The sequence below is a fragment of the Girardinichthys multiradiatus genome, chromosome 20, assembly GCF_021462225.1.
Source record: "Girardinichthys multiradiatus isolate DD_20200921_A chromosome 20, DD_fGirMul_XY1, whole genome shotgun sequence".
NCBI classification, from domain to species: domain Eukaryota; kingdom Metazoa; phylum Chordata; class Actinopteri; order Cyprinodontiformes; family Goodeidae; genus Girardinichthys; species Girardinichthys multiradiatus.
In genome coordinates, this window is record NC_061812.1 from 12,114,719 (window position 1) to 12,138,584 (window position 23,866).

At 37.3% G+C, this 23,866-nt stretch overlaps 2 protein-coding genes across 11 annotated transcripts in view; both read right to left on the minus strand.

The window, feature by feature from the left end:
* The window catches only part of arhgef10la (Rho guanine nucleotide exchange factor (GEF) 10-like a), a 170,397-nt gene extending 166,039 nt beyond the window's left edge, over window positions 1–4,358 (minus strand). For 4 of the 7 annotated variants that reach the window (XM_047347199.1, XM_047347197.1, XM_047347193.1 and 1 more), the window contains exon 1: window positions 3,980–4,358. The gene's annotated coding sequence lies outside the window, so the exon portion shown is untranslated. Of the gene's footprint in view, window positions 1–3,974 lie in introns of all 7 variants that reach the window. The other 3 variants (XM_047347194.1, XM_047347196.1, XM_047347198.1) reach the window with 2 other exon arrangements.
* Window positions 4,359–6,295: 1,937 nt separating this feature from the next.
* The window catches only part of chd5 (chromodomain helicase DNA binding protein 5), a 65,240-nt gene continuing 47,669 nt past the window's right edge, over window positions 6,296–23,866 (minus strand). Inside the window, exons 26-40 of one of the 4 annotated variants that reach the window (XM_047348152.1) lie at window positions 23,707–23,772; window positions 23,508–23,596; window positions 22,995–23,128; window positions 21,582–21,726; window positions 19,163–19,322; window positions 18,946–19,025; window positions 18,581–18,782; window positions 18,401–18,490; window positions 18,101–18,244; window positions 16,229–16,337; window positions 15,892–16,024; window positions 15,598–15,793; window positions 13,454–13,617; window positions 11,765–11,891; window positions 6,296–11,338 (exon numbers count right to left, since the gene is read on the minus strand). In XM_047348152.1, the coding sequence (XP_047204108.1) occupies window positions 11,211–11,338; window positions 11,765–11,891; window positions 13,454–13,617; window positions 15,598–15,793; window positions 15,892–16,024; window positions 16,229–16,337; window positions 18,101–18,244; window positions 18,401–18,490; window positions 18,581–18,782; window positions 18,946–19,025; window positions 19,163–19,322; window positions 21,582–21,726; window positions 22,995–23,128; window positions 23,508–23,596; window positions 23,707–23,772 (1,967 nt within the window). In that variant the 3' untranslated portion in view covers window positions 6,296–11,210. Of the gene's footprint in view, window positions 11,339–11,764; window positions 11,892–13,453; window positions 13,618–15,597; window positions 15,794–15,891; window positions 16,025–16,228; window positions 16,338–18,100; window positions 18,245–18,400; window positions 18,491–18,580; window positions 18,783–18,945; window positions 19,026–19,162; window positions 19,323–21,581; window positions 21,727–22,994; window positions 23,129–23,507; window positions 23,597–23,706; window positions 23,794–23,866 lie in introns of all 4 variants that reach the window. The other 3 variants (XM_047348151.1, XM_047348149.1, XM_047348150.1) reach the window with 3 other exon arrangements.

Consider the following 23,866-nt stretch of genomic DNA (forward strand, 5'->3'; position numbering starts at 1 on the left):
AAATAAATAGATAAAGACAGACAGACAGACAGAGAGACACAGATTATGCTATTTGTTTTTATGTAGGAATACGGAAATAATCATTTTGAAACAAAACAATTAAAATATGTCACAAATTATTGTCTTCTCCCAGGAGACCTTATTTTATCAGCTAAAGTAGACTTTGGTCTGCTTATCTGATTTCTGCCTGGCCATGCTCCAGGAGAAATTATATTGGATGACATGTGACTTGGAGTACAGAGTGGCAAACAGTCAATACTTGCATACAGCCTCTAAAACTAGTAAGTACAGTGACAACATTATTTTATTCCTAATCTTTGCTACTACCTTCCGTATCAGTTAAGGTGTTTGGTTATCCTTACAACTTTGTGCTTAAGGTAACAAAGCAAGCCATTCAAAGCATCAGCACAAAAGATGTGTGCTGCTCTGATGTCCCAGACTAGATATCTGGAGATATCTGCTCTTCCAGTCACCATTTTTTAAAATTCTACAATCACTCAAAATTATATTTATACAGTTCCATTACATATTTTTTTTATTTAACTCCGTTATTTCAGAATCAGTTTGTAGTTACATTTTTTTTTTCCCATTTACTAAAGATGTTAAGGAAAAAACAAAAGCGGGAGACAATCATTTTAGGAGAGAGCTGATCAAATTATGCCAAATGAGATACTTAAAGTAACAATAACAAGTAAAGCAAAAGGGTGCAATGATTTAGCTCACCCTAAAAACACAGAAGTTTCTTATGTTAGCACATTCTAGTGATTTAACTTTCTTCTGAACAGCAAATGTGATACCAAGCTCATTCAGACAGCCATCATATTCATTGTATCCAACAGCAACAGCCCTGTGTCAAGAATCTGAACTTAAATGCACACTTAAATCACATCATTATATTTTTCACAATTTATTTCTAAAAATTATTTAGAAAATGATAAAAGGGGGCACGGCACTGCTGGTGTAGGGGTTAGTGCGCGACCACATATAGAGGCTATAGTCCTCGAAGCGTACATAAAGGCCTCTAGTGCCGAAAGAAATTTAAAAAAAAAAAGAAAATAAGAAAAGGATGTTTTCTTTTAAACCATAGAGGACTGCCTGATCTTTTCACATTTTTTAAATCTATTCCATCCAAACTGCCATCAAACTCTTAATAGATGTTCTACTCAGATAAGGTATCAAATTATAGATGTTCATACAAAATGGTGCCTGTTTTCCATAATGGAAACAAATGTTGCCTTCATGTAAAAAATATTTCTCGAGTTGGTCAGATGGGCAACCCATTGATTTCGACAATAAACATCTCTTCTCTGGTTCAAAAGTACTTTTAAAATATAGCTCTAACACATTATCAGAGATAACTTTGCTGGGATCCCAGAACATTTTCCAAAAGAAGGGCTAGAATTTAGTAATGTACAAATAAGATGATATTGCTGATGTTCCACAGACTCACCAGTCACTCTAATTGGTATACCAGTTTAACTGCTTGTTAACTGTTAGGCATCTAGACATGGCAAAGACAACTTGCAGAAGTTAAAACCAGTCCATGCAAATGGGCAGATCAGTTTTAGATGAGAGAAGGTCAATGAAGCTACAAATAACCTCCCATTACAACCAAGTTATCCACAGTACGTTTTGAAGTCACAACACATTGGACATTAAAGCAGAAGGGTTACAGATACAGAATACCACACCAAGTGCCACTTTTGTTAGCTAAGAACAGGAAACTGACAGCAATACCACTGTCCTCCAATGACCTCCACAGTCACTAGATCTCAATCCAATATTGCACCTCTGGCATAATATGAAACAGGAGATTCATGCTATGGATGCATAGCTGACAAATCTGTAACAATTATGGGATGCACTCAAATTACTATGGACTTAAATCTTTGTTTATTATTTTCCAAATAAAATAATGCAGTTCTGAAGGCAAGATGGTTTAAAATCATTCCTATTTGGGTATCCCTGTAAATCCATAAAGATTCCATTTTTTGTTCAAAGGTCTCTCCTTCCTTTCACGTATGCATATTGTGGGTTTACACTTGCATAACTAGACAAGTCAGGTAAAAAACAGATAAAAAAAAATGTAAGCCTGTCACAAGCACCTTTCTTATAACACAATGATCTATAATCTTGTTTTCAATAAACAGTTCCCTTGTTATACAACCGTCATAAAACTGGAATATACTTTAAGCACTTTATGTGTGAATTATGGTTAAACTCTAAATTCATCTGATCCACATATGAACACAAAATTGATAATTCTCTGTTAGGTAGTTCAATATTTAATTAATTCATCTGATGAAGACAACAAGCAGGAATACAGAGGCAAAAGAAGGCAAAGAAGGTGTACATCTGCTTTCCGGTTAAGACAGGTTGACCTGCTAGATATTCTACATAATGTGATACAAATTCAGTGGACATACTAAATAGGCAAAATAAGTGTTTAAACTGCGGCATAACCTTTGTCTGCCTCACCCTAACCTGCTGATGCTCTCTAGGATTTTACAGTACAGAGTTGTTATGTAACCTAAACTTGGGACAATCTAAAACAAAACATCTTTTTTCTATCAAAGTTCCTGATTTCAAACAATGTGTCGTTGTCTTTCCCAGCTGTGTTTAATGTTTTCTATTGTTTAGCTTAAGGTTATTTGTTGACCTATTCTAATCAATGCAAAACATGGTAAGAAGCTCCTTTAAAGCACCACTCCAATCAGATAATGGAAATGAAAATATACTGGTGAAAAAAAGGTTGATGAAGAAAACCTCATGCATCTGTCCAAGTAAATTTGCCTCGGATTTTGTGGAAATCCAGAATCTGATTTGTTCTTGAGATGTGTTATCAGGAGAGCTAACAGGAAATCATACAAGTTGTGTTTGAATGGCATTATGTGGGGAGACAGAAAAGTCATCTTATAAACACACTCAAATTCCCTCAACAGGTTTATGATTAGGCGTTCTCAGATAACTATAGTGGGCTTGTTGTACATTACACCAGCAGACATGTGGAAGGCGTGTCGCCACTATCAAATGCCTCATTGTGCAGTGGAGCATCAAGGCCTTGTAAATAATGGCGTGAGAGCCAGTTTTCATCTAATGAAAGAACATGGCTGTCAGTTGATAGAAGTCTTTGTGGTAGTTTCAAGCCATGCATGCTTGGATACTGGATGTTTGTAGGAAGTCCTGGATGGTCACTAAGGAGGACAAGTCCAGAAAGTTTCTAACAAGAAAGCTTTGGGACATCCGGGGGAAAAAAATCAAGGCTGAAACAGTTCTTTAGCTTAAAATGCAAATTTCTTTGGTCAGAGCACAGACTGTGTCAGAGGTCCCGTAGATCCCTCCCTCTCACTCCTCTGCTCCCTGAATCCCCCAATTCTTATTCTGCTGAGAGGCAGCGTGAAATTCATCCTGGGAGGGGCTTTTGTACTCTGGGAAGCAACCGTCAAAACTGGAATGGTGTAGGCAAGACCCTGGCCAGAGGATCGCTTTTTGTGGCCTGAGGGACAAGAGCTGTGCAGTGAAGCTAAAAAAAATAGCCGGCTATACGTGTGGATATTGGATGAGCTGAAAATCCCTCTCATCCTTCCTGGAGTCTGTCACAGGAACGGTGGCTATCATAACAAGGCCTTTTGCTTTGTATCCCTGCTGGCTCTCTGAGGCAGGCCCAAGGTTTAATTGTCCATGATGTTGTGTACGTAGCTAAAGGGCTTCGGTTTATCCGTCATTCCTATCCTCTTCTCCTCTCCTCCACGTTTTCTTGTCCTCTCAGCTGCCCATATAGCTGTCAGGCTGGAACTCAGACAGACACAAACCAGCACACCCACCCCCAACTCCACTCCACCAATAGCCCCATTTGAACAAAGCTGCTGTCTTTGCAACATGCTAAACAAGCTGACAGATGAAACGACGACAAGGCAACAGCAGAATGAGTTAAATAAACAGGCAGTGTTTCACGGAAATAAATAAATACACACCTCACCTTCTTGTCAGCAGCACTAGGCTATGTCCTCCAAGAAGCTTCAGGCACTCCCTGGCTACCCTTTAATCCTGGAAACATCTCATAAACAGTTGCTCTTACCACAGCACACTCATCTTTACAGTCTCCTTTGAGGGCTGCAAGTGGTTGAACACAGATTTGAATTCTCCTGTGCTGTTTACTTTCCCACAACTTCTCCCCGGCACCGTATGCACAAGGAGCTCTAAATGAAGTAACCTTGTTTGCTCCCTCCTCTTTCTGCCTCTTCCTCTTTTGCCTGTCTGGTTCTGTTCTACACTAAATCTTCCCTCGCTCACCCTCTATTTTTTTACATACCCCCACCCAAAAGCCCTTTAGCCCATCTAGTTCCAATCTGTCCTTTCTTCAGTTGTTTCCCCCCTGCTGCTGTCCACAGAGCGGCACAAAGCAGGGTACGGCAGCTCAGTCACAGCTGACCAATAGGAAGCATTCTAAGCCACGTGACTGGCCAATAAGAATGCCAGTGCTGGGAGCTTGAACCAATCAGGAGATATATTCAGGAAAAGTGGGATGGACAAAAGGTATTGGGAGCAATAGTGTTTCTCAGAACTTCCTGTGTGAGGTAAAGGTGCTCAGAGACTGGGCTGGAGTCATTTCTTCTAGCGAATGGCTGAGATTTTTTTCCATTGGTTTTGTGTGGTAAAAAAAAAAAAAAAAAATACTTATTTGGTGAGAGACTTGAAAGAAGGATTTAAATGAGTTTCATTCAGCTTGAAAGTACAAAGTGCAAGGTTCATTATATATTTATTGTCCCCAAGAAATAAAATGAAGAACATTATGGAGAACCCTGAGCAACCTCTTCATGAGACTGTCCTACAACAGAGTGTCTTCAGTCAGAGGCTTCTTCAGATCTGCTGTAAGATGGAGCGCTACAGGAGATCCTTCCTGCCCACAGCCATCAGCATCTACAACGGCTCTTTGAGGAAACCTTCATAATATGAGCTATAACAACATTTAATTTCCCTTTGGGATTAATAAAGTATTTTTGAATTGAATTGAATTGAAGAGGAAATTTGGTTTACAGCTGGCAGAAATACATGAGCATAAAAAAACATAAACCCCTGCACACATACTGGACATTGGTTATTGTCACATACTAGTTAGAGGAATTATCCTTGGAATAACAGTCCTTTTACTGTTGAACACCATGCCAAAACATATATATATATATATATATATTTTTTTTTTCTGATTTATGCAAACCAAACACCCTCTTTAATTATTAGTATATGTCAGCCGAGATAGATCTGAAAGTCTCTGAATTTGATTGTATTGTATAAGTTGGCTAACTTGGACTATATGTGATTTCATCTGAATCTATATCATTTAATTTCACTGAAGTGAATTTGCCTTATCTGATCTGAATTTGGACTGATCTGGATTCCATATAACTGGATATGAATTGAACATAATTTTTTTTTTAAACTTATTTATTATATTTGTTATAAAATGGCACAAAATATATACTTGTACTTACTTAACATATACTCAACATGACCCAAAACATACGTCGCTGCTGGTGAAGAACTATCTCCAGAAGACCAACGTAAACATTATGGACTAACCTGCACAAAGCCCTGATTTAAATCCAATTGAAAATCTGTGGGATGAACTCAAGATGAAGGTCCAAGCTAGAAGGCCATCTAATGTGAATGGAGCTTTAGAGACTGGCCAAATAAGAATAGCCTGGGATTTCTCAAAAAATGTGTCAGAGCCTAGCTGAAAACAGCAACAATTTCAGGCTGTTATTTAGCAAAAAGGATACTCAAGCGACTAGCCCCCCTGATGCTTTTGAAGCATCAGGAGGCAATTTTGATCTTGGTATTTATTTTTATCAGTTACTTTAGGTTTTGAGTGCAGGGTTTAAAAAAGCTGTGTTAAAACATTATCTGCTCAGTAACAGCTTTTGATAATTTAAGAAAACTTTTAATTTTCTTGGGGGGTATAGTGATTTTGTCCTCAACTACCATCCTGGGGAATATAATGGGACAGTAGGAGAAGCATCAGAAAACCAGTAGTATCTTTGGATACAATTTTCAAATTTGTGCATCTGTGGGAATTTTATGTTTGTTTTTCTACTAAATCAATGTCTATATTTCTGCTGTGAAGAATAATTGCTGCACTTGTAGCAATAGAACAAGGTAATGTGTGAGGTTTGGTCAGCATAGTCGATTGCTTTAATTAAAAGTCTTTCTCAACCAAGCTCAATTATTTATCTAAGTGCCTTTAGATTTGTCTGCCAAAATAACTCCAAAGCAAGAAATGATTACACACTGTTCCTTCTTGTCCAGAATATTTATTAAAACACATTCAACAAATACACAGAATACAAATCAAAAGATGACTATTTCACTTTTTGATTCAGTTGCCATACAGCACAATTATCAGAACCGTAACACTGCTTGGAGTTCATTCTCTGTAAAGACGCGCTGCCACCCCTGCAAAGTGAACCGTCAGACGCTTCACATGCTGTGCATTTACTGCAACAAAGGTGCCTTTTATCAGGGTCTTTTAGTGGCTTTTAAAGCCATTTTAATAAGGAATACATACATTGTCTGTTAACATCTTTATATTAGACTGAAGTCTTTTAAACGGACAGTACATTCATACTGACTTCAGTTTGATTGCATTTCATTGAAATATTGTGTTTGATGTCACCACTCCAGAGGAAAAGACATAAATTTGATTGATGAGCACATGTTGTGCACATAGTAGTAGTGGTAACATGATTCAATGGACATTCATGTTTTTATTTTGTTTTCTTACAAATACAAAAAAGAAATCTATATGATACTAGCTTCATTCTGAAAAATCATTCAAGTATTTACATGTTCTGAGGTCCTATCTGTTAATAGCCTAATACATGTCATGGTCAAGTATTTGATGGCATGAGCAAAAACACAGCTGACAACAATAAGCACTTAGAAACATTCCACATAAACTGATGTGATGCACTTCCAGACACATCATATGATGGTGTCAAAATGTTAATGCCTGCAAAATTGAGTTTCCAGTCAAAGCAAGCTGAGTGATTATTGGGTAAGGATGGTGAAGGTATAAAATCTGGTTAAAGGAAAAAAACGAGCACCCTTAGGCAATTATCTAATTTACCAATAGAGGATGGAAAAAATCCACTAGATCAAGTTTATACAGCACCACCTTATCACTTGTAATAAATCAATTAAATTAGGGAATAGTGACACAAACAAAGATTTCCATTGAACTTTGACAAAGGAAAAAAATAAGTTTTTTGCCCCTTTACAGATGTCTTAAATATCTGCTTTCTTGTCATACCCAAGTGTATTTCAAATATTTTTTCGAGTCATGATTTCATTATTAATGGGAAAAGATTTCAATACAACCTGGCTCTATGTAAAACACAATCTCCCTCCTTATTAAATCATGTATGAACTGTGACAGCTGAGAACTTGCTGAACAGCTGAGTACAATTTCACTCGCCACGTCCATGCCTGTTTACCGATGGACCTGTACAACGTAAAAATTACTTAAAATTGTCTCGTTTGTTCACATGAAGTAGACTAAAAGATTATGTTCTGATATATACTTTCAAGAACAGACGAGAAACCAAGTCACTGAGGTACAAAGCAATGTCTAAGGCTTTGGGATTTCAGATGGCTACAGTGAGAACCAACACACACACACACAAATGGAGACAACTTGGAAGAGTGGTGAAACTTCCCAAGAGTGGTTGGCCTACAAAAATTACTCCAAGAGTACATCAATAACCAGGACGTCACAACATAACCCAGAACATCTAAAGCACTGCAGGCCTCAGTTTTCTCAGTTCAGGTTGATGTTTATGATTCAACAATAAAAGAGAGACTGGGAAAAAATGGCCACTATGGGAGAACACAAAGGCCCGTCATTTGAACATTATATGAATAAGAACATCATATGAACAGTCAAACATGGTGGTGGTAATATGGTGCTCTGGAACTAGTTTGCTGCTTCAGGACATTAATGTTTTGCTATAATTAATGATGGAATCTGCTCTCTGGACAAAATTTCTCAGCAAGCCCACCTTCGAATCACAGAAAAAAAAAAAAAAATTGATATTTTGGAGGGTCCTAGTCAAAGTCTGGACAGTATGATTGAGATTTCATTGCGTGACCTTAAAGAGACCACTCATGCTCAAAAACCCTTCAGTGTGGCTGAACTAAAACAATTCTGCAAAGAAGAGTACATCAAAATTCCCCCACAGCGATGTAAATGACTCATTGCTCAGCATTGCAAATGCTTGATGGTATTTGTAAGGGGTAAATATGTTTTACATAGGGCTGGTTGGTCTGGGTAGTTTTTATTTCCCTAATAAATAAAATCATAATTTAAAAACTGTGTTTTGTATTTTATCAGGATATCTTTATTCTTTAAAAAAATATTTGACTACCTAAAACATTTAGATGTGACAAAAAAGCAAAAATGCAAAACATCTGTAAGGGGGGAAATACTTTTACAGCACTGTATAAAGCTTCAGATATTGTTACAATAGATCTGCATTGGTTTATGCCACCTTCAAAATCATAGTGCATTGAGGAACAGAAAGCAATTACTTGCAAATTATTATAACCCTATGTTTGAATTAGGAACAAACTGAGCCCGTGACACTGAAATGTAGTAAGACATGATGCAAGCAACATGTTTTAGTAAGTTGGAACAATCAGAAAAGGCAATGATGATTAAACATTTTGAGTTCAAACTGCAGCTTAGTTCACAGTTCTGGGAACTTTTGTCCGGGAACGTTGGTGAGGAAAGTGCCACATAACAAGGTCAAAGTACAACAATGAATGGCTGTGATATGTAAGTCCAATACAAGATAGGTGTTGTTAGTTAACACAAAATTCATCAATATTATTTAAAACTCTGCCAAGTAAAGACAAAATCAATATATAACCACAATTGAGAAACAAATAAGATAAATTTAGGATCCAACTTAGAATTTTTTAATTACTAAAGATGCTTCCTGCAGGCTTAAAATAGAACAAGGCCTCATTCTACCCACTTTACAACAGCAAGGCTTCAGATCCAAAGACTTTGCGTCCTAAAGTGGCCTGCATGAATCCAGCCGTTACTAAGATCCAGCCCCTTTCATTTACAAAATTACAGCAAACAACAATTTTGATCAAAAATGCTCCCAGTGTTGGCAAAAGCTTTTATATAGTGGTGTCTAATGTATGTCCTCAAAGACCTATTCATGTGTATTTTAGATGTGTCTTTGGTTCAACCAGGGATGTCCCAAGTTAGAATGAGTGCCTTAGCAGAACTTAATTTGGGGTCCACCTCTCATTAAGCCCACCGTCTTTAACAGCACCATTGATCTCCTGTTGCATTGTCCATTCTTAATCGTATTTTTTACTACAGTACACAGCAGAGGGCAAGTTTAATGTTGTGTTCACAAGCAACCATAGAAAAAAAGCCTATTACTCAGAGATCTAGTTACAGTTAAAGTGTGCATATAATATCTTTTCAGCTCAGAAAAATTCAACAGAGATCATCCAATTAGCTGTTATTATGAAACTGTTCACATAACTTTAAAACTATGAAAGTTTTTTTCTTAGTATGTTTAACCGGTGCACTTCTAAACATATCCTGTGTGAATTCAGATTTTCCTATGATCCTCACACAAGCAAGGGGCCCTATGCAGTTGCAAGGTTTAGTTTATTCAAATATAAGATTAAGATAAATAAAAAATCATTGCCTTCTGTTTTATTCTATGCACCAATGCATTTAAAAAATGACAACATAAACTGACCTAACAATAAAAACAAACAAAAAAAAAAAACTTCACAGAGTAACGCTGTGCAACAATATTCTTTTGAAGTTGGAATGAGAACACAAGTAAGTTTAGACTGTGGCACCACCTCTTTACAATCTGTGCCTCAGTGGAGAAAATACACTGCGTCAAAGAACAATGAGTTAAGCTTATGCTTTTGATTTTACTATGACTTAAGCCGAGACACAAAAGCTTAGGTGTTAAAGTCAGCTCAATGTGGCCTTGCACCGTAAGCAAGTAATTTCGATTTTAGTCCAAACGGTTAAAAAAGGGAAGTAGGAAAGTTCATAGACACACAAGGGAAAATGAAACTTGCCAGTTCTGACTCTAAGTTGGTCTGATCACTAAAGCCCTGCAAACAAGTGCCAGTTTATGGTTGCACTGTGGTTTATGTGGGTGAAGTGCTCCAACCAACACTAACATTCAAACAAAAAGAGTCACAAATTGTGTACAGTACAGAGAAATTTTAAATGAATAACGTTTTGTAAATCAACATTTTCTGCCGGATTTCCATGAATAATGCTGAGTCCTGAAAACCTGTTTTAGTTATATGGTGCTATTTCCATTTTCATTAGACCTTTATGGTGTAAAATAAATTGCAGTTTCATAATATGTACACTACCAGATAGCAGCCTTGAAAGGTGATGCAGTTAGGTGTAGCTTCATGTTTAGCCAGAACTACTTTCTCAACATTACCAGCAGGTGGCAGTTTTCATAGGATCAAGGTAAACATAAAGCATACAGTACAGGGTAAAGGGTAAAACCACTGTTATTTTACCTGCTTACAACCTAGATGATAAAAACACATGTTCGTGTACAGTTACCATAAAGATACCGATGTTCGAAAACTCTCTCGAATGAAACAATTGAGCTTCTCTCCTCTTCACATTGAACAAACTTCAGAGCAGCAAAGTCACAGTGTAAAGGGGGCATTGACAGATGCAGAAAAGCAAAGGGTTGCACGCAGATTTACAAAGTCACAGCTTGCAAAAATTAAATAAATAAAACTTACATTAAAAGATAAAAATGAGCCCCAATGAAGAGCATCTGACACTTGGAGTTGATTGAGTTTTGCTTTATAGTGCAGACCTTCCAAAGTCCTCTTCCAAAAAAAAAAAAAACTGCTTAATCTCCCCTCCTTATTCTCAGTTTTTTTCTACAAATAAAACAAATACCTACTGAAATACCTCTATAGGATCCTTGAAAAATAAAAGTCAAATTTTTAAGATAGAGACATGTACACGAATCAAAAAGTTAATTGCCTTATCCACTCACAGTCGAGTTTCAGCTGGCAGATTATGAGATAGGAGGGAAAAACAGAAGGATGTAGCATAAGACAAGGGCAGCAGTCATCCATTCAGATCCCATCCCTTTCTGAACTCAGGTCAATGATACAGAGCTGGTCTAGTCCTCAATACAGATGACATCACTTGCTTTGCCTGGCTTGAGTTCAGGTGTAGCCCCATCTCTGAACGAGTCAAGTGCTTTCTTTTCCAAATGGCTTGTAGGGGGTGGGGGGCCATTAGATGACACTGAGAAAGGAAATATTTCAATATTTAGTTACTCACTAATTAGGAATGTAAAAAGACATCTTCAGCACAAAACAGTAAGAAATAACCTGGCTACATTTATCTGTTTTTCATTTTAAACTGTGAAGCTTCTGTGTACCGACTCCTAATTATGTTTTTAATTCTCCCGCACTCAACATAGATTCAGCAGTAAATCTGATTTAGATGGACAGATAGCAAAATCTGTAAATAAATTATACTGAGTAGTGAGAAACAGATTCATTTTTTGAATTTATGACACTTTTCTAATCTGTTACAATGATTGCTTTTAACATCTGTTTCTTTAAAAAGTGTTATCTTTCACAAAAAAATGCCTGTTTTGCTGGTTGCAGGAGCGGTTTCCCTCTTGCAGTATTTCACCTATGAGCTATAGCAAGTGTTGACTGTTACCGCTGACATAAGGTCCAAGGGGCATCTGGCTGTAGTTGACCATAGGCTGTCCGCCTGGTCCTCTGAATCCCCCACCAAAACCACTGCTGTACATCTGGGAGCAGCCAAAGCCTCCCTGGCTGAAAGGCTGAAAAACAAAACACAAGAAAAATGGATTGTCCTGCCATAAGCTACAAGGTTATATGAATGATTTATCACAGAAAAACAAGAGGTCAAAAATCTTTGTATGTTGAAGCTGCAAGTATGCAGTATGAATAGCTACATCTAATCAACATTGCCAGGATTGTATTTTTCTTCCAGATTAATTGTCTTTCCGAAGGAGGAATGCACATTAATAAAAGCTACTAATAAGGTGTGTTGAAATGAAAAATAGACCACTGATGGCAACCAAAAAGCAATGCCAGACAAAAAAGCCAGTTTGCATTACTTTGCAAATTAACCCATTAAATATGAGTGAATTTAAACAAACAATTGAATTCTGCTAATTAGTGACACTAAAAAATGATAAATTTTTACTTGATCCTTAGGGAGAAAAATTTTGAGCTCAGTGGTGGAAGTTAACAATATGTGGGGATATTTTCTTTATATTCACCTTCTTTTTTTCATGAGATGACAGACTTTCTGCTCACCTTTTAGCTTTGTTCAGCACTTTGTTTTTTTTTATTTGTTGGTTAGAGCTCTGTTCTGAGTTGTAGTTCCTGTGGTATACTGGTATGTCTACTTCACTGAATTCTATTAACTTCCTGTTCTATCAGCTTCCTGTTTTTTCCATAATGCCTGCTCTTTGTCACTTTTGGCCTTGTGTTCCTTGTTTCTTTGGTTTATTTGTTCTAGTTATCGTTTACCTGACACTTGTGTTCTCCTTGTGTTCACCAGCGTTTCGTTATTTCTCCAATCAGCCTCCTCAGATTTTGTGCTCCAGCAGCTGTTCCAAATTCAGTTAACAGTCTCACCTGTTCCCACCCATCACCAGATTCCCCTGTCTTTACCCTGTCTGGTACTGTGCTACCAGTTCCTCCATCACTGCATGCTTTTGCTGAGTGATTCTTTCGCTGCCTCGGTTTTTCTTTGTGTAGGTTTTGGAGTCTTTATTCATTAAATCTCCACTTCTTATATGATTCAGCCTGCCTCCTGCCTGCATTCAGGTCCTCCTCCACAACATGACACTATTAGGCATGAAAGCCTTAACTTTCAAGACAGAATGATGCACATACCAAACTGTTCACCAAGAAGCTTTTTATTCCAATTGTTTGATAAGCCATGCTAAGTATTATTTAGCCCTTGTGTCCTCAGTCTCATTAACTTTTAGTATTGTTGACAGTTCATTTTTTAAGTTGAGGAAACTTAGAAATTGTGTTATAGTAGCTTTGACTCTATTGTTTTTAATAACGTCTCCACATCAGTAATACATATAAATGCAGCTGTCACAGCTGAGACTGGGTTTTAAAGTCAGCTGTGTCTTCACTAAAACTTGTTCACTTGTTTGTTAAATACACAGCATTAGAGTCAATAAACGAAGACAAAGATATCTTATGTTTTCAAAAGATAAAAATATTGTATGTATTTTATGGAGTATATTAGAGCATTTAACTGTTAAGGATAGTCTGAAAAGGTAGAAAACAGGAAGCAAGATCCGTGTCAGTGAATTATTTAAAGTCATCTGACACTTTTTTTAAACAACCATCTCACCTGCTGTGGTGGAGGTTCGCTGCCTCTGCTGGTAAGGCGGCTCAGAATGCTCCTCTCTGACATTTGCAAACGGGCCGACACCGGCGGGATTCTGGACAGCTGGTTAGGAAGTCGTGTCACATCTGCTTTCATGTCACTCAGAAGTTCTTCTAACTGGTTCAGAACTGCAGCAGCATGAAAATACACAGTAAGCCAGCCATAGTGGGAGCTGTGATTATTTAAGTAAATTCTGTGTTCATTTCTAAACTTCGAAGGCAGAACGATTAACACAAAATCCTAGAAAAGTATTATTCAATCTCCAGATCATTAAAAAAACAAATGAATAGCTTGATACAGAATTGAAATAAACTGCCAAGAACTAAAAGTCATACCAATGCACCACAACCAATCAACATCATGCAAGTATATTTTTTATCTGGCAGATAAAACTATTAGTGTCATAGGCTACATCATTTTTAAACAAAAACACTTTAACGCCTCACTTTGATAAAGTCACTGGCCTCTCCCCCAACTTTCCATGGAGCGCCGTTTCATTCAAAATTAAATAAATAAATACTGCTATTAATAAATTATTAATAAATATTTAATGAAATAAATAAATATCCCCATGAAATAAAACAAAATAATTATGTTAAAAGAAATTTTCATCTTATTTTATTTAATTCATTTCAAGATTTATTTAATTTACTTAAAGATTTATTTAATTTACTTAAAGATTGATTTGTTTATTTATTTCATAATGCAGCTTTATTTTGTAAAGGTACCTTACGTATTTCAGTGACTTTTACTTTTTAACCCTGTTTTTCATTTGAAGCTCTTTTTATTTCATGTTCTTATATTCAAATGAGGGGGCAGAGTTTTATCTGTGGGGGGCCGCTGGGACAGCAGGGCTGAGCTCAATTGGTGGCAGTGGCCGGCAGAAGCATGCCGCTGCCTGCCAGAAGACATCATGCCGGAGGGAGCCTGGGGATTCTGTGAGGATGCCAGAAGGTGCCAGACCGGCAGTAAAAGCCTGCCACGGGGGTTGCCGCTGTTTTTGTGGAAGCTGTTTGTGCAATAAGTCTTCGTCATCCTTTCAGCACGTCATACATACACATAGTGCTATTTATTTTCCATCCAAGTAAATACAGCCACCTTATGTTATGGGTCTAACGCTGTTTATTAAATAAAAACCAATAGAGACATCATCATTTAAAAGTAACAGCCTATAACAATAATGACATCCCGTTTGCCGATAATCAGCATTGGTTTCCACAAAAACAGCGGCATGCTTCTGCCGGCCACTGCCACCAATTGAGCTCGGCCCTGCTGTCCCAGCGGCCCCCCACAGATAAAACTCCGCCCCCTCATTTGAATATAAGAACATGAAATAAAAAGAGCTTCAAATGAAAAATGGGGTAAAAAAGTAAAAGTCACTGAAATACATAAAGTAGCTTTACAAAATAAAAGTGTCACAAAATAAAACTGCATTATGAAATAAATAAATGAATAAATCTTTAAGTAAATTAAATAAATCTTGAAATGAATAAAATAAAATAAGATGAACATCTCTTTTAACATAATTATTTTGTTTTATTTCATGGGGATATTTATTTATTTCATGGAATATTTATTAATAATTTATCAATAGCAGTATTTATTTATTTAATTTTGAATGAAACGGCACTCCAAAACTTTCATCCCACTAACCACTGTGAGCCTGTTTCAAAGCTGAGTCAGAGCAACATGAAATGAAACCACTGTGTGAAACAGGATCTTTACAGCCTGACTGTTTGGTTTTTTTTTTTTTTTAGAGAACAGAGATATGGAAACATCTGTGTGCACTTCCTTTGCCAACCCATTTTTCTGTCTGTCTGAATGGAAAACATTTACCTGTTTTAAAAAAGTGAAATCAGCTCATTTTGAGGATTTTACTGCAGTCTGCATTTTCACACCAAAGCAATGGTAAAAGCAGATTCAAATGGTTTTAAGAAACCTTTTCATTTGTTGTCAATAAGTCAGTGGATCCAATGTTAAATGTTTTAGCTTTAAATCTTATTAAGATGAAAATATTAATTTCCAATAATTCTAAAAATAACTTTCAGCAATTAAAAAGAGAGCTCCTAAGTTACCAGTGTTGCTTGTTCTGGAGCGAGACCACACACCTTTGTGAAGCACAGCATTAGCAGGCTTGTTCCCAGCCAGAGACTCTTTGGAGAGGTGCTGATGGGACTCGGCCAAACATTCCACCTCAGTAAAACGTGTGTTGAGAGCCATGGCAGGGTGACTGGGGTCCTGGGTCATGTTGAGGTAAGCTGCCCGTCGCAACTGCTCCTCAATCACCAATGCCTGTTCTAACAACTGCGGAGACAAATAAAGTGAAGGTCAAACAAGAAAAAGCTTCAAAAAGTTCATCCATTTCAGTGTTAAAATTTCTTTAAATAATGGCTGCAAACTGCCTTAAAGCGCCGCGCAAGAAACTTGTTCTTCATCTCCAAGTAGTTGCCCTTATGCATCTCTGTTTTGAAGGGCTCATTCAGAATCGCATAACGGGGGTCATTCTGAATGTCTTGCCAACGAGCGTAGCCATGTCTGATAGAAAGTGCCAGTCAAGAAAGACAGATAGAAACTGTTGAAATAAAAAGGAGTTCACAGCTACGTGGAAAAACGCGCTGTAAATCACTCATCACATTCTGTAAATATCAGCCTTTTTCCGAGGAAGCTCCTTCCTGTCACAGGTAATTATGTTACTTTACAAGATGCAGAGCTTTCGGCTCTGACATGGGGAAAGGATACGTTACGATGCCAGCCAGCAGCCAGTAGTCATGGCGACGATGCCAGATGTCATGCATTTTTCCAGACGAAAGAGCCGCTCGCTCCTCTGTTTGCCACAGGGTGTGCAACTCTGACAGCATGACAGTGAAAACAAACATTTTATTTCAGAAAAACACCAACAAAGACCCAGACTGCTCACATCACTGATTAAAAAATGTAGATTTATACACAAGATTAACAAGGAAACAATGCTTTTTCAGAATGTCAACTAAATGAAAGCAACAGTTGAACATTAAAACACAAAACTGGGTCATGCTAAAGAAAAACAGGGAATATTTAGCCAAATAAACTTAATGCTAGACAAGATTTTTAAACCTATAACAGAGAAAAAAGATGCTCTGACCCAGTCGACCTGCTTCATAACACATAAACTTTGAAGACGAAAGGTTCACTTGCTGCCTAATAAATCACCCCAACCCCCTACCTCAGAAACTAACAGGTGCCATCAGTGTAGGTCACTTCACCTCACAGCAGTCCTAAGGTCATGCCTAATTGGTACACATATCAATGAGACATTTGCCCCACTGACAATAAGGTGAAACAACATTCAGAGTTATTTTTAAAGCTTCAAACTGTGGGCAAAGTCAGAGTGTAGGTGAACAGGAACACGCCACACTCCAACTGAAGTTAAGTTTGACTTTTGTAATAAGGTTGCTTATTACAAAACTGTAGAACAGACCAAGTAGAATACTGTAGAAACTGTAAATAATAAATAACTTTTATTGCCCCTCAGTGGGGAAATTCCAGAATACGCAACACGTGTAAAAGATAGATTTTAAAAGAGAAACACTCAGGACTGAGTGGGAGCTACTAAAACAGACTGCCAGCTCGTGCAGCGGCAGTATTATGATAATGTAAGAGTGAAATGACACAAATCTACAAGCATTAGGGCTGTGCAATTAATCAAGTTTTTGTCTAATTTAAATTTGGGTCCCCCCTGATCTCAAACAAAATGTAATAGTAAAAAAAGTATAATTTGTCATTTATTTTATTATATTCCGTGATGCAAAAGTGCAGAATTTTTTTCTTTGCCTGCCTGCAGATACATTGTGCAGACAATGTAAATACAGATGGCAGAAAGAGGAGGTGAGCAACAAAACATCCCGAGCAAAACACGGTCAGTACAAAACGGCCCAAACTGCAAATGCACGAAAGAGAAAATGGGTAGCAGCAGCAGTGACAGCATTTAGTGAAACAAAAAAGGTAGTTGTTTCATTTGTGTGGGAACACACAATTCAAAGAACCAGACGAGGATCAAAAACATGACGTGCAAAATCCGCTAGCCTGTAGCGCCTGCACCACTTGGCAACACATGAAATCTATCCCCCCCACCTTAAATTTAAACTTGGAGGGATCTATTAGCACCTAATACAAGAAGTGACAGGAATGTACTGAAAATAATTTGCCAAAATTTAAATAGATAGATAGATAGATAGATTTATATAAAAAATTATTTGTAATTTAGTATTGTTTATATTTAATGTATTCTAGTTGTAATTTATTTTCAAGTCTGTATTTTCTTTTTCAGAGGTTGTAAAATGTATTGCTGATTTCGTGTTTATTTTTTATATAAAATCCTACATTTAAATAAATATGTTGTTTTGAGGGGAAGACTCAACAGAAAGAAAAAAAATTGTATATGAAAAGCAATTCACTGTTGTTCATAAGAATATATAAAGTTCTTTTTTCTAAACTCTATGAATTATCAGTATGAAAAATTATGATTTCAATATTGACCATAGTGATCATGATTTTTTTTTTTTTTACCATAATCAAGCAAGGTCAAACAGGAGACCTCTTTTTAAACCATGCTCATCTTGTTCAGTTGCTTACCAGTAAAACCTCCATCTGCAATATTAAACATGAACTTGGCTTTGAATCCGTTTTTGTCCTCTTTTCTGCTCTCATCCAGCTCATCCAGAGTTTCTTTGTCCCCGTTTAATCGACCCTCTAATGCATCTTCACTCTTCACATCATCTGCGATAGTTATATAAAAGACAGGATGTTTTTAAAAGATATATCCATATAATGTGACTACATGCACTACAAACAGACAGTTGTTTCCTACAGGAGCTCTGCTTTTGTGTCTTTTGTACTTGCTTCATTTGAGAATTCATCTCACACGCTGTGTACCTGGCTTATTTTCTTTGTCTTCAGTTTTTTCCCAAGGAGAACCAGCCTCTCCTTTTTCAGAAGACTTCTCCGCTTCTTTGCAGGGGTCTGCTGAGAATAACAGAAACAAAAGATTAAACATATAAAGCACAGCCTTCGCAGATGAATAATTTCGCAGTGCATGAATCATGCACCACTCACTCTTAGGTGAGGTGTGACTAGATGGTAGCTCCGCCTGCTTGAAAGCAGACTCTTTTGGGTAGACAGGTGGCTCGGCCTTTGTCATGGGGGATTTGGTTCTGTTCCTCTCATCTCCTGTTTTTTCTTCTGTGGTTGCCTTGGTCTCATCACTGTCACCAGCCTTCTCAGGTACAGATGCTAGCTCTGCACTGAGAACCTGCTGCTGGGTGGAATAGGGGCAATTGGCAGAAGACAGACAAAACTTAAAAGGTGCTTTGGACTGAAAGAACAAAATCCATAGGGTGTTAAGATGACTTATTCCGCAATGTGATGACTTTTGAGAGGATGGACAATAAAGCAGAAGAGTAGAAGAAAAGAAGACTCACTTCGTGTTCACATGGTTTCTTTCCATCTGTCTCTGCAGTCTCCTTGTCTTCAGGATTTCGTACCAAAGACTCTGCCTTCTCTACAGCCACCCCCACCACCGCAAAAATAAACAACACAACTTAGCTCTCTTTTTGTCTTGTACTTTTGTTCTACGTATCAACATTGCTTTCACACACAGAAAAAAAAACATGAACACAGTAGAGAGTCTGCTCCAACCTGGTGGGATGGGGGTGCTGGGCTGCGTAGCAACAGGGCTAGCTGGCACCGAGGTGTTGGGATCAGAAGACACACTTTCAGTCAGTTTCTTCAGCTCCATTCCAATGGGAATGAGATCTGGGGAGCTCAGCTTCCCATTTACATGTTCAAACTCCTGCACCTAAAGCAAAAAAAAAGGAACAAAGATTGCCTTAACAGTGATAATGAAAATCAGACAGTTCCAAGAGATGGCCTACTTTTTTCAAGTGAGGGATTAGGAGAAACTCCACTGAGTCCTACTCACTGGTTGAATTGTGCCTGGAGAAAGATGCACCAATCCCTCCTGAGCTCAAACTTAACCAGCAAGAATTTTCTGTTACTGATATTCAAGTAAATATCTACATGTTTGAGAAGATTATCCTTATCTGGCGAGCTAAAGAAAAAATCTGCATATTTACCGAACACCAAAGGCTTGTACCACAGATATCAGAAAGTGCAGATGGCATGTTCTGTGGCTCTTTAGTACTTGTGCTTTACAGCAGTAAGCATAATTTATTTTAACATGCATGCATACAGTTATAGATGCAACAAATTTTAGGAAGTTCTGCACTCACTGTGAGTGCTGAATTCTTGAGTCATCCCTCATGTGTTGATATTTTGCCTCTATGGACCCAGACCTCTTTACATTTATTTAAAGTGGTCTTGATAGATATTTCTTCAGTGTTTCTATAACTCTTTTCAAGTTTGCTTTTGGACTCCAGCGGCATTCACACATGCATTTTTAATTGAGTACATGTCAGTTGTAAGAGGAATGTTTTTTGTTACTTTTGTTATTATAACTCTGTCTCAAAGAAACATGTCTTTAGCTGGAACTATGGATCTATGCTAATGATAACACAAACAGACAGCAAGTAGTATTGCAATACTTTGTAACTGTATCTTTCAGGTCCTGTGTCATTTCCTTGCTTGAGTATTTTTAAAGTCTTCATTGTCTTCCTCTCTTTGATACATCATAACCACATACTGCTCTGTAGTCATGCCTAGATAAAGGACTGGATCCAAAATAAATAAAGAAATATAGCTAAAGTCAAAATAAATATTTTTGAAAGACTGGAAAACCACTGATGAAGAACACATCAAAAGATTCCAAGAAAGTCTGCCTGGCTCGTTGGAAGTCATTGTAAGTCTGAAAAAAATGTAGGGGTAGTTTATAACTTTTGTACAGTGCTGTATTATAGAGAAATAAATTCATGCTAACAATAACATTGTTCAATCCTGTAATCGGAGAAAAAAAAGATACAAAATAAATATTTGTTTTATTTTGACTTTATACCATAACTACACTGAAGCCCACTGAAAACTGGAAATAGTTTTTAGGTATTTAAAAACCACCAACATTTCAACTAAACGCTGATGTCAGAATCCCAGTCAGACGTCACTGATGCTAATTAGTTGTAACTATAATTTCTTTTTTTTTTTTTTCATTTATTTACAAGCTGTCAAATACAAAAACAAGACTGATCAAAAAGTACCATTCCTAATAAAAACAAAATATAAGATTTATCATCACTGCACTGATTCAAACCAGAATATTTGGCAACCATAATTCCACATAGCAGCACTGCAAAATTACTAAAAACCTGAATAAAATAATAAATACAATCTATAATCAATAAAATCTATCAAATAAAACTAGTCAGTCAAAAAGGTTAAGTGTTAAATCATAGAATAAATTGCGTAATCATTGAAAGTAATAATATATTTATCATTTTCAGGTAAAAAGTTAATTATGTTGCTTTTATTGGATGAATATTAAAATGCTTTCAAAAGAGAATGTTTATTTCTTAACATTTCATCTAAAATCTAAAAAGAATAGTTCATATATGCAGCAGATATTGTTAATGCATGAGTTAAAAGAACTTCGGCATTCGGTTGATTTTACAGTAATATCAATTAATGACACCGAATTAGGTTGACCTGTTAAATAAATAAATGAACATCATGTTTTATTATGTGACTAATTTACTTGCTTTTAACAAGAATAAAACCTGAAAATTAAGCCATAAAAGCCATTTAAAACTATGAAATGTTTAAGTTTTTCTACATCTGGTGATGCTTTCGTGAACTAATATATACGTAAAGAATTAATTTAGATCTGATGGCAGTTTTTGGTTGAGTTTATCTGTGCTTCAGACATTACTTGTCTGAAGAAAAATTGTAGAAAAAACTTGGACTTTATCTCTCAGCTATGAACATGGCAACAAATCTAACAAAGCTTGCATCTTTCTTGCAGGGGAACGTTTACACCCCAACAAACATTTTTCTCTCACTGCATTTTCTTCTGCCTAGGTATGCTGACCTACTTTTTCCTTATCCCACAGTGTTCCAACACAGGACTTGTGTTCTGTGGAGAAGAGGTCTGAGGTTGAACAACTGGTACCTTTTTCCTGACAAGTGACATGACTCCGATCCTGGTGAGAACATGCTGTCGAGACAGGCCCTCACGGGGGACTCCATCCGCAAAAGTCTCTGCTCCGTCTGCACCTGGCTCACATAAATGTCTCATAAACAGAGACACATAGGCCCTGGTACAACAAACACACACTTCAACTGTTAGCGGCAGGGGAGATAGTTATACAAACAGGTGGAATAGTACCAAAAAGCTGAGGTTGTAGCAGTAGATGTAGTGTCGGAATAAGTATTAATATGCTGAATAAGAACTAAGAGGCTTGGGACCATGTCAATGGAAAATACTACTGGTAAATGCAAGAAACTTAAGATTTTACTTCTTATATTCGAAAAAATTTTTAAATTAAGGTTTTTCTATAAAAGAATGATAAAAAAAAAAAAGCTCATTAAATGTAGTAAGTTATTTATTTTAAATTAAGTACACATTAAATAATACAATCAAGCATCAAATTGTGTTACAAATAGAAATAGTCACTGCTGCAGTTTCAGTTGCAAATGTTTTGGAATATGTCTCTACCAGAATTGCACATTAACAGATTGGATGGGGCATCTATAAATAGCAACTTTAAAGACTTGCCACAGATGCTCAGTTGGATTTAGACTTGGATTTTGACTGGGCCTTCCTAACACATTAAAGTGTTTTAAAAGGTTTTCTTTAAGGATGTATTCAGATTCATTCACGTTTCTGTCTGTGCTTAAGAAAATCATCCCCATAGCATGATACTGCCACCACTATGTTTTACATTGGAATGGTGTGTTATGTTGTGCAGTGTTAGTTTTCTACATAGGCCGGTAAGCTGAATTTTAGTCACATTTGATCAGAGCACCTTCCCCAAACATGTTGGGGAGCACCTTCCCCAACATGTTTGCTCTGTGCTTTACATGGCTGGTGGAAAACAGCACATAGAACTTCCTATGGATTTTTTTTCTACCACTTTTTCATAAAGGCCAGATTTGTGCAGTGCACTATTATTAGCTTTGTGTTAACAGATTCTTCAGCTGAAGCTGAGGATTTATGGAGCTACTCCAGAGTTACCATAGACTAGTGGTTGCTTCTCTGATTAATGTTCTCTTTACACAGCCCGTCATTTTAAGTCAACGGCCATGATTTGACAGGTTTTCAGCTGTGCCATCCTATGTCCGTTTAACACATACATTCATGTATTAGGTCCATCACTGGTACAAACAATTGTATTTTTAATAAATTACAAACTCAATATTAACCTGAACATTAATGTAAAAACATGAAGTGAAAAGGAGATGCAAACATCCCAGAACAACCTCTTATGTTTTCTAAAAAGCCTCTCTTGCATGGTAAAGCTGTTTGATAAAATACCTGTAGTTTGCATGTCATAGTAAAATACGAACAATTGCAGGGCATCACCTGAACTCACGCTCACTCTTCCCTCTGAGGTCCCGGACCAGCCAGTGTGAGTTGAAAGCATCCTGAGGAGGCATGCCCCAGCGCATGATGGCATTGAGGAAAGCTTTCCTCTGGCGAGTGTTGAACCCAAGAACCTTGAGATGACGATAAGGAGAAAATGGTGTAAAGACATATTGGAAGGAAAAAGATGCAGGCCATGGAGCCAAAAAGTCAGGAGTTAGCAGCCAGAGATATCTTCTCACAAACACAAAGATAGCCTGACCTTTAGAACAGGGTATAACATAGCACACTGCATTATACCTGTGTGGCTGTATTTATTTCACAGTGGAGCGAGAGCCACGCTTCATTGATAAGTGCTGAGTTGCTCCGTAAAAGCTGTCTCCAACTCCAAATAAAGTACTTATTTAAACAGCAATGACTGAAATTTTGGGTCAGAGCAGAGATCAATATGATGTGTTCTTTCAAGCAGTGTATATCAATGAGACTGTATTAAAAAGGCAACTAAGTATATACCTCTATACTGCCTCCAACACGTGCCAGTAAGGGGGGCAGAGGTTTGTCTTTCTCATTCTTAAGTTGTCGACGAGACTGTCTGCGTCCACCTACAAATGACCAAAAGATCTTATTTGCTTACAGTTGTAACAATAACTAAATGAGCGTTTTAAAGGGAGGTTAAGGAGAAAAAGGTATAAATGTGCATGTGGCTGCTTACCTTCAGGCCTCTCTTCAAAATCTTCGTCCTCATCTTCGGACCCCACAGAGTACTCCGACTGATTGTCTGAAAGATCATCCTGCCATTCTGAGCAACACATCAAAGAAAAACAGTACATTGCACTTGCTTCTGTTGGTGGCCACCTGATGGCACCATGGCA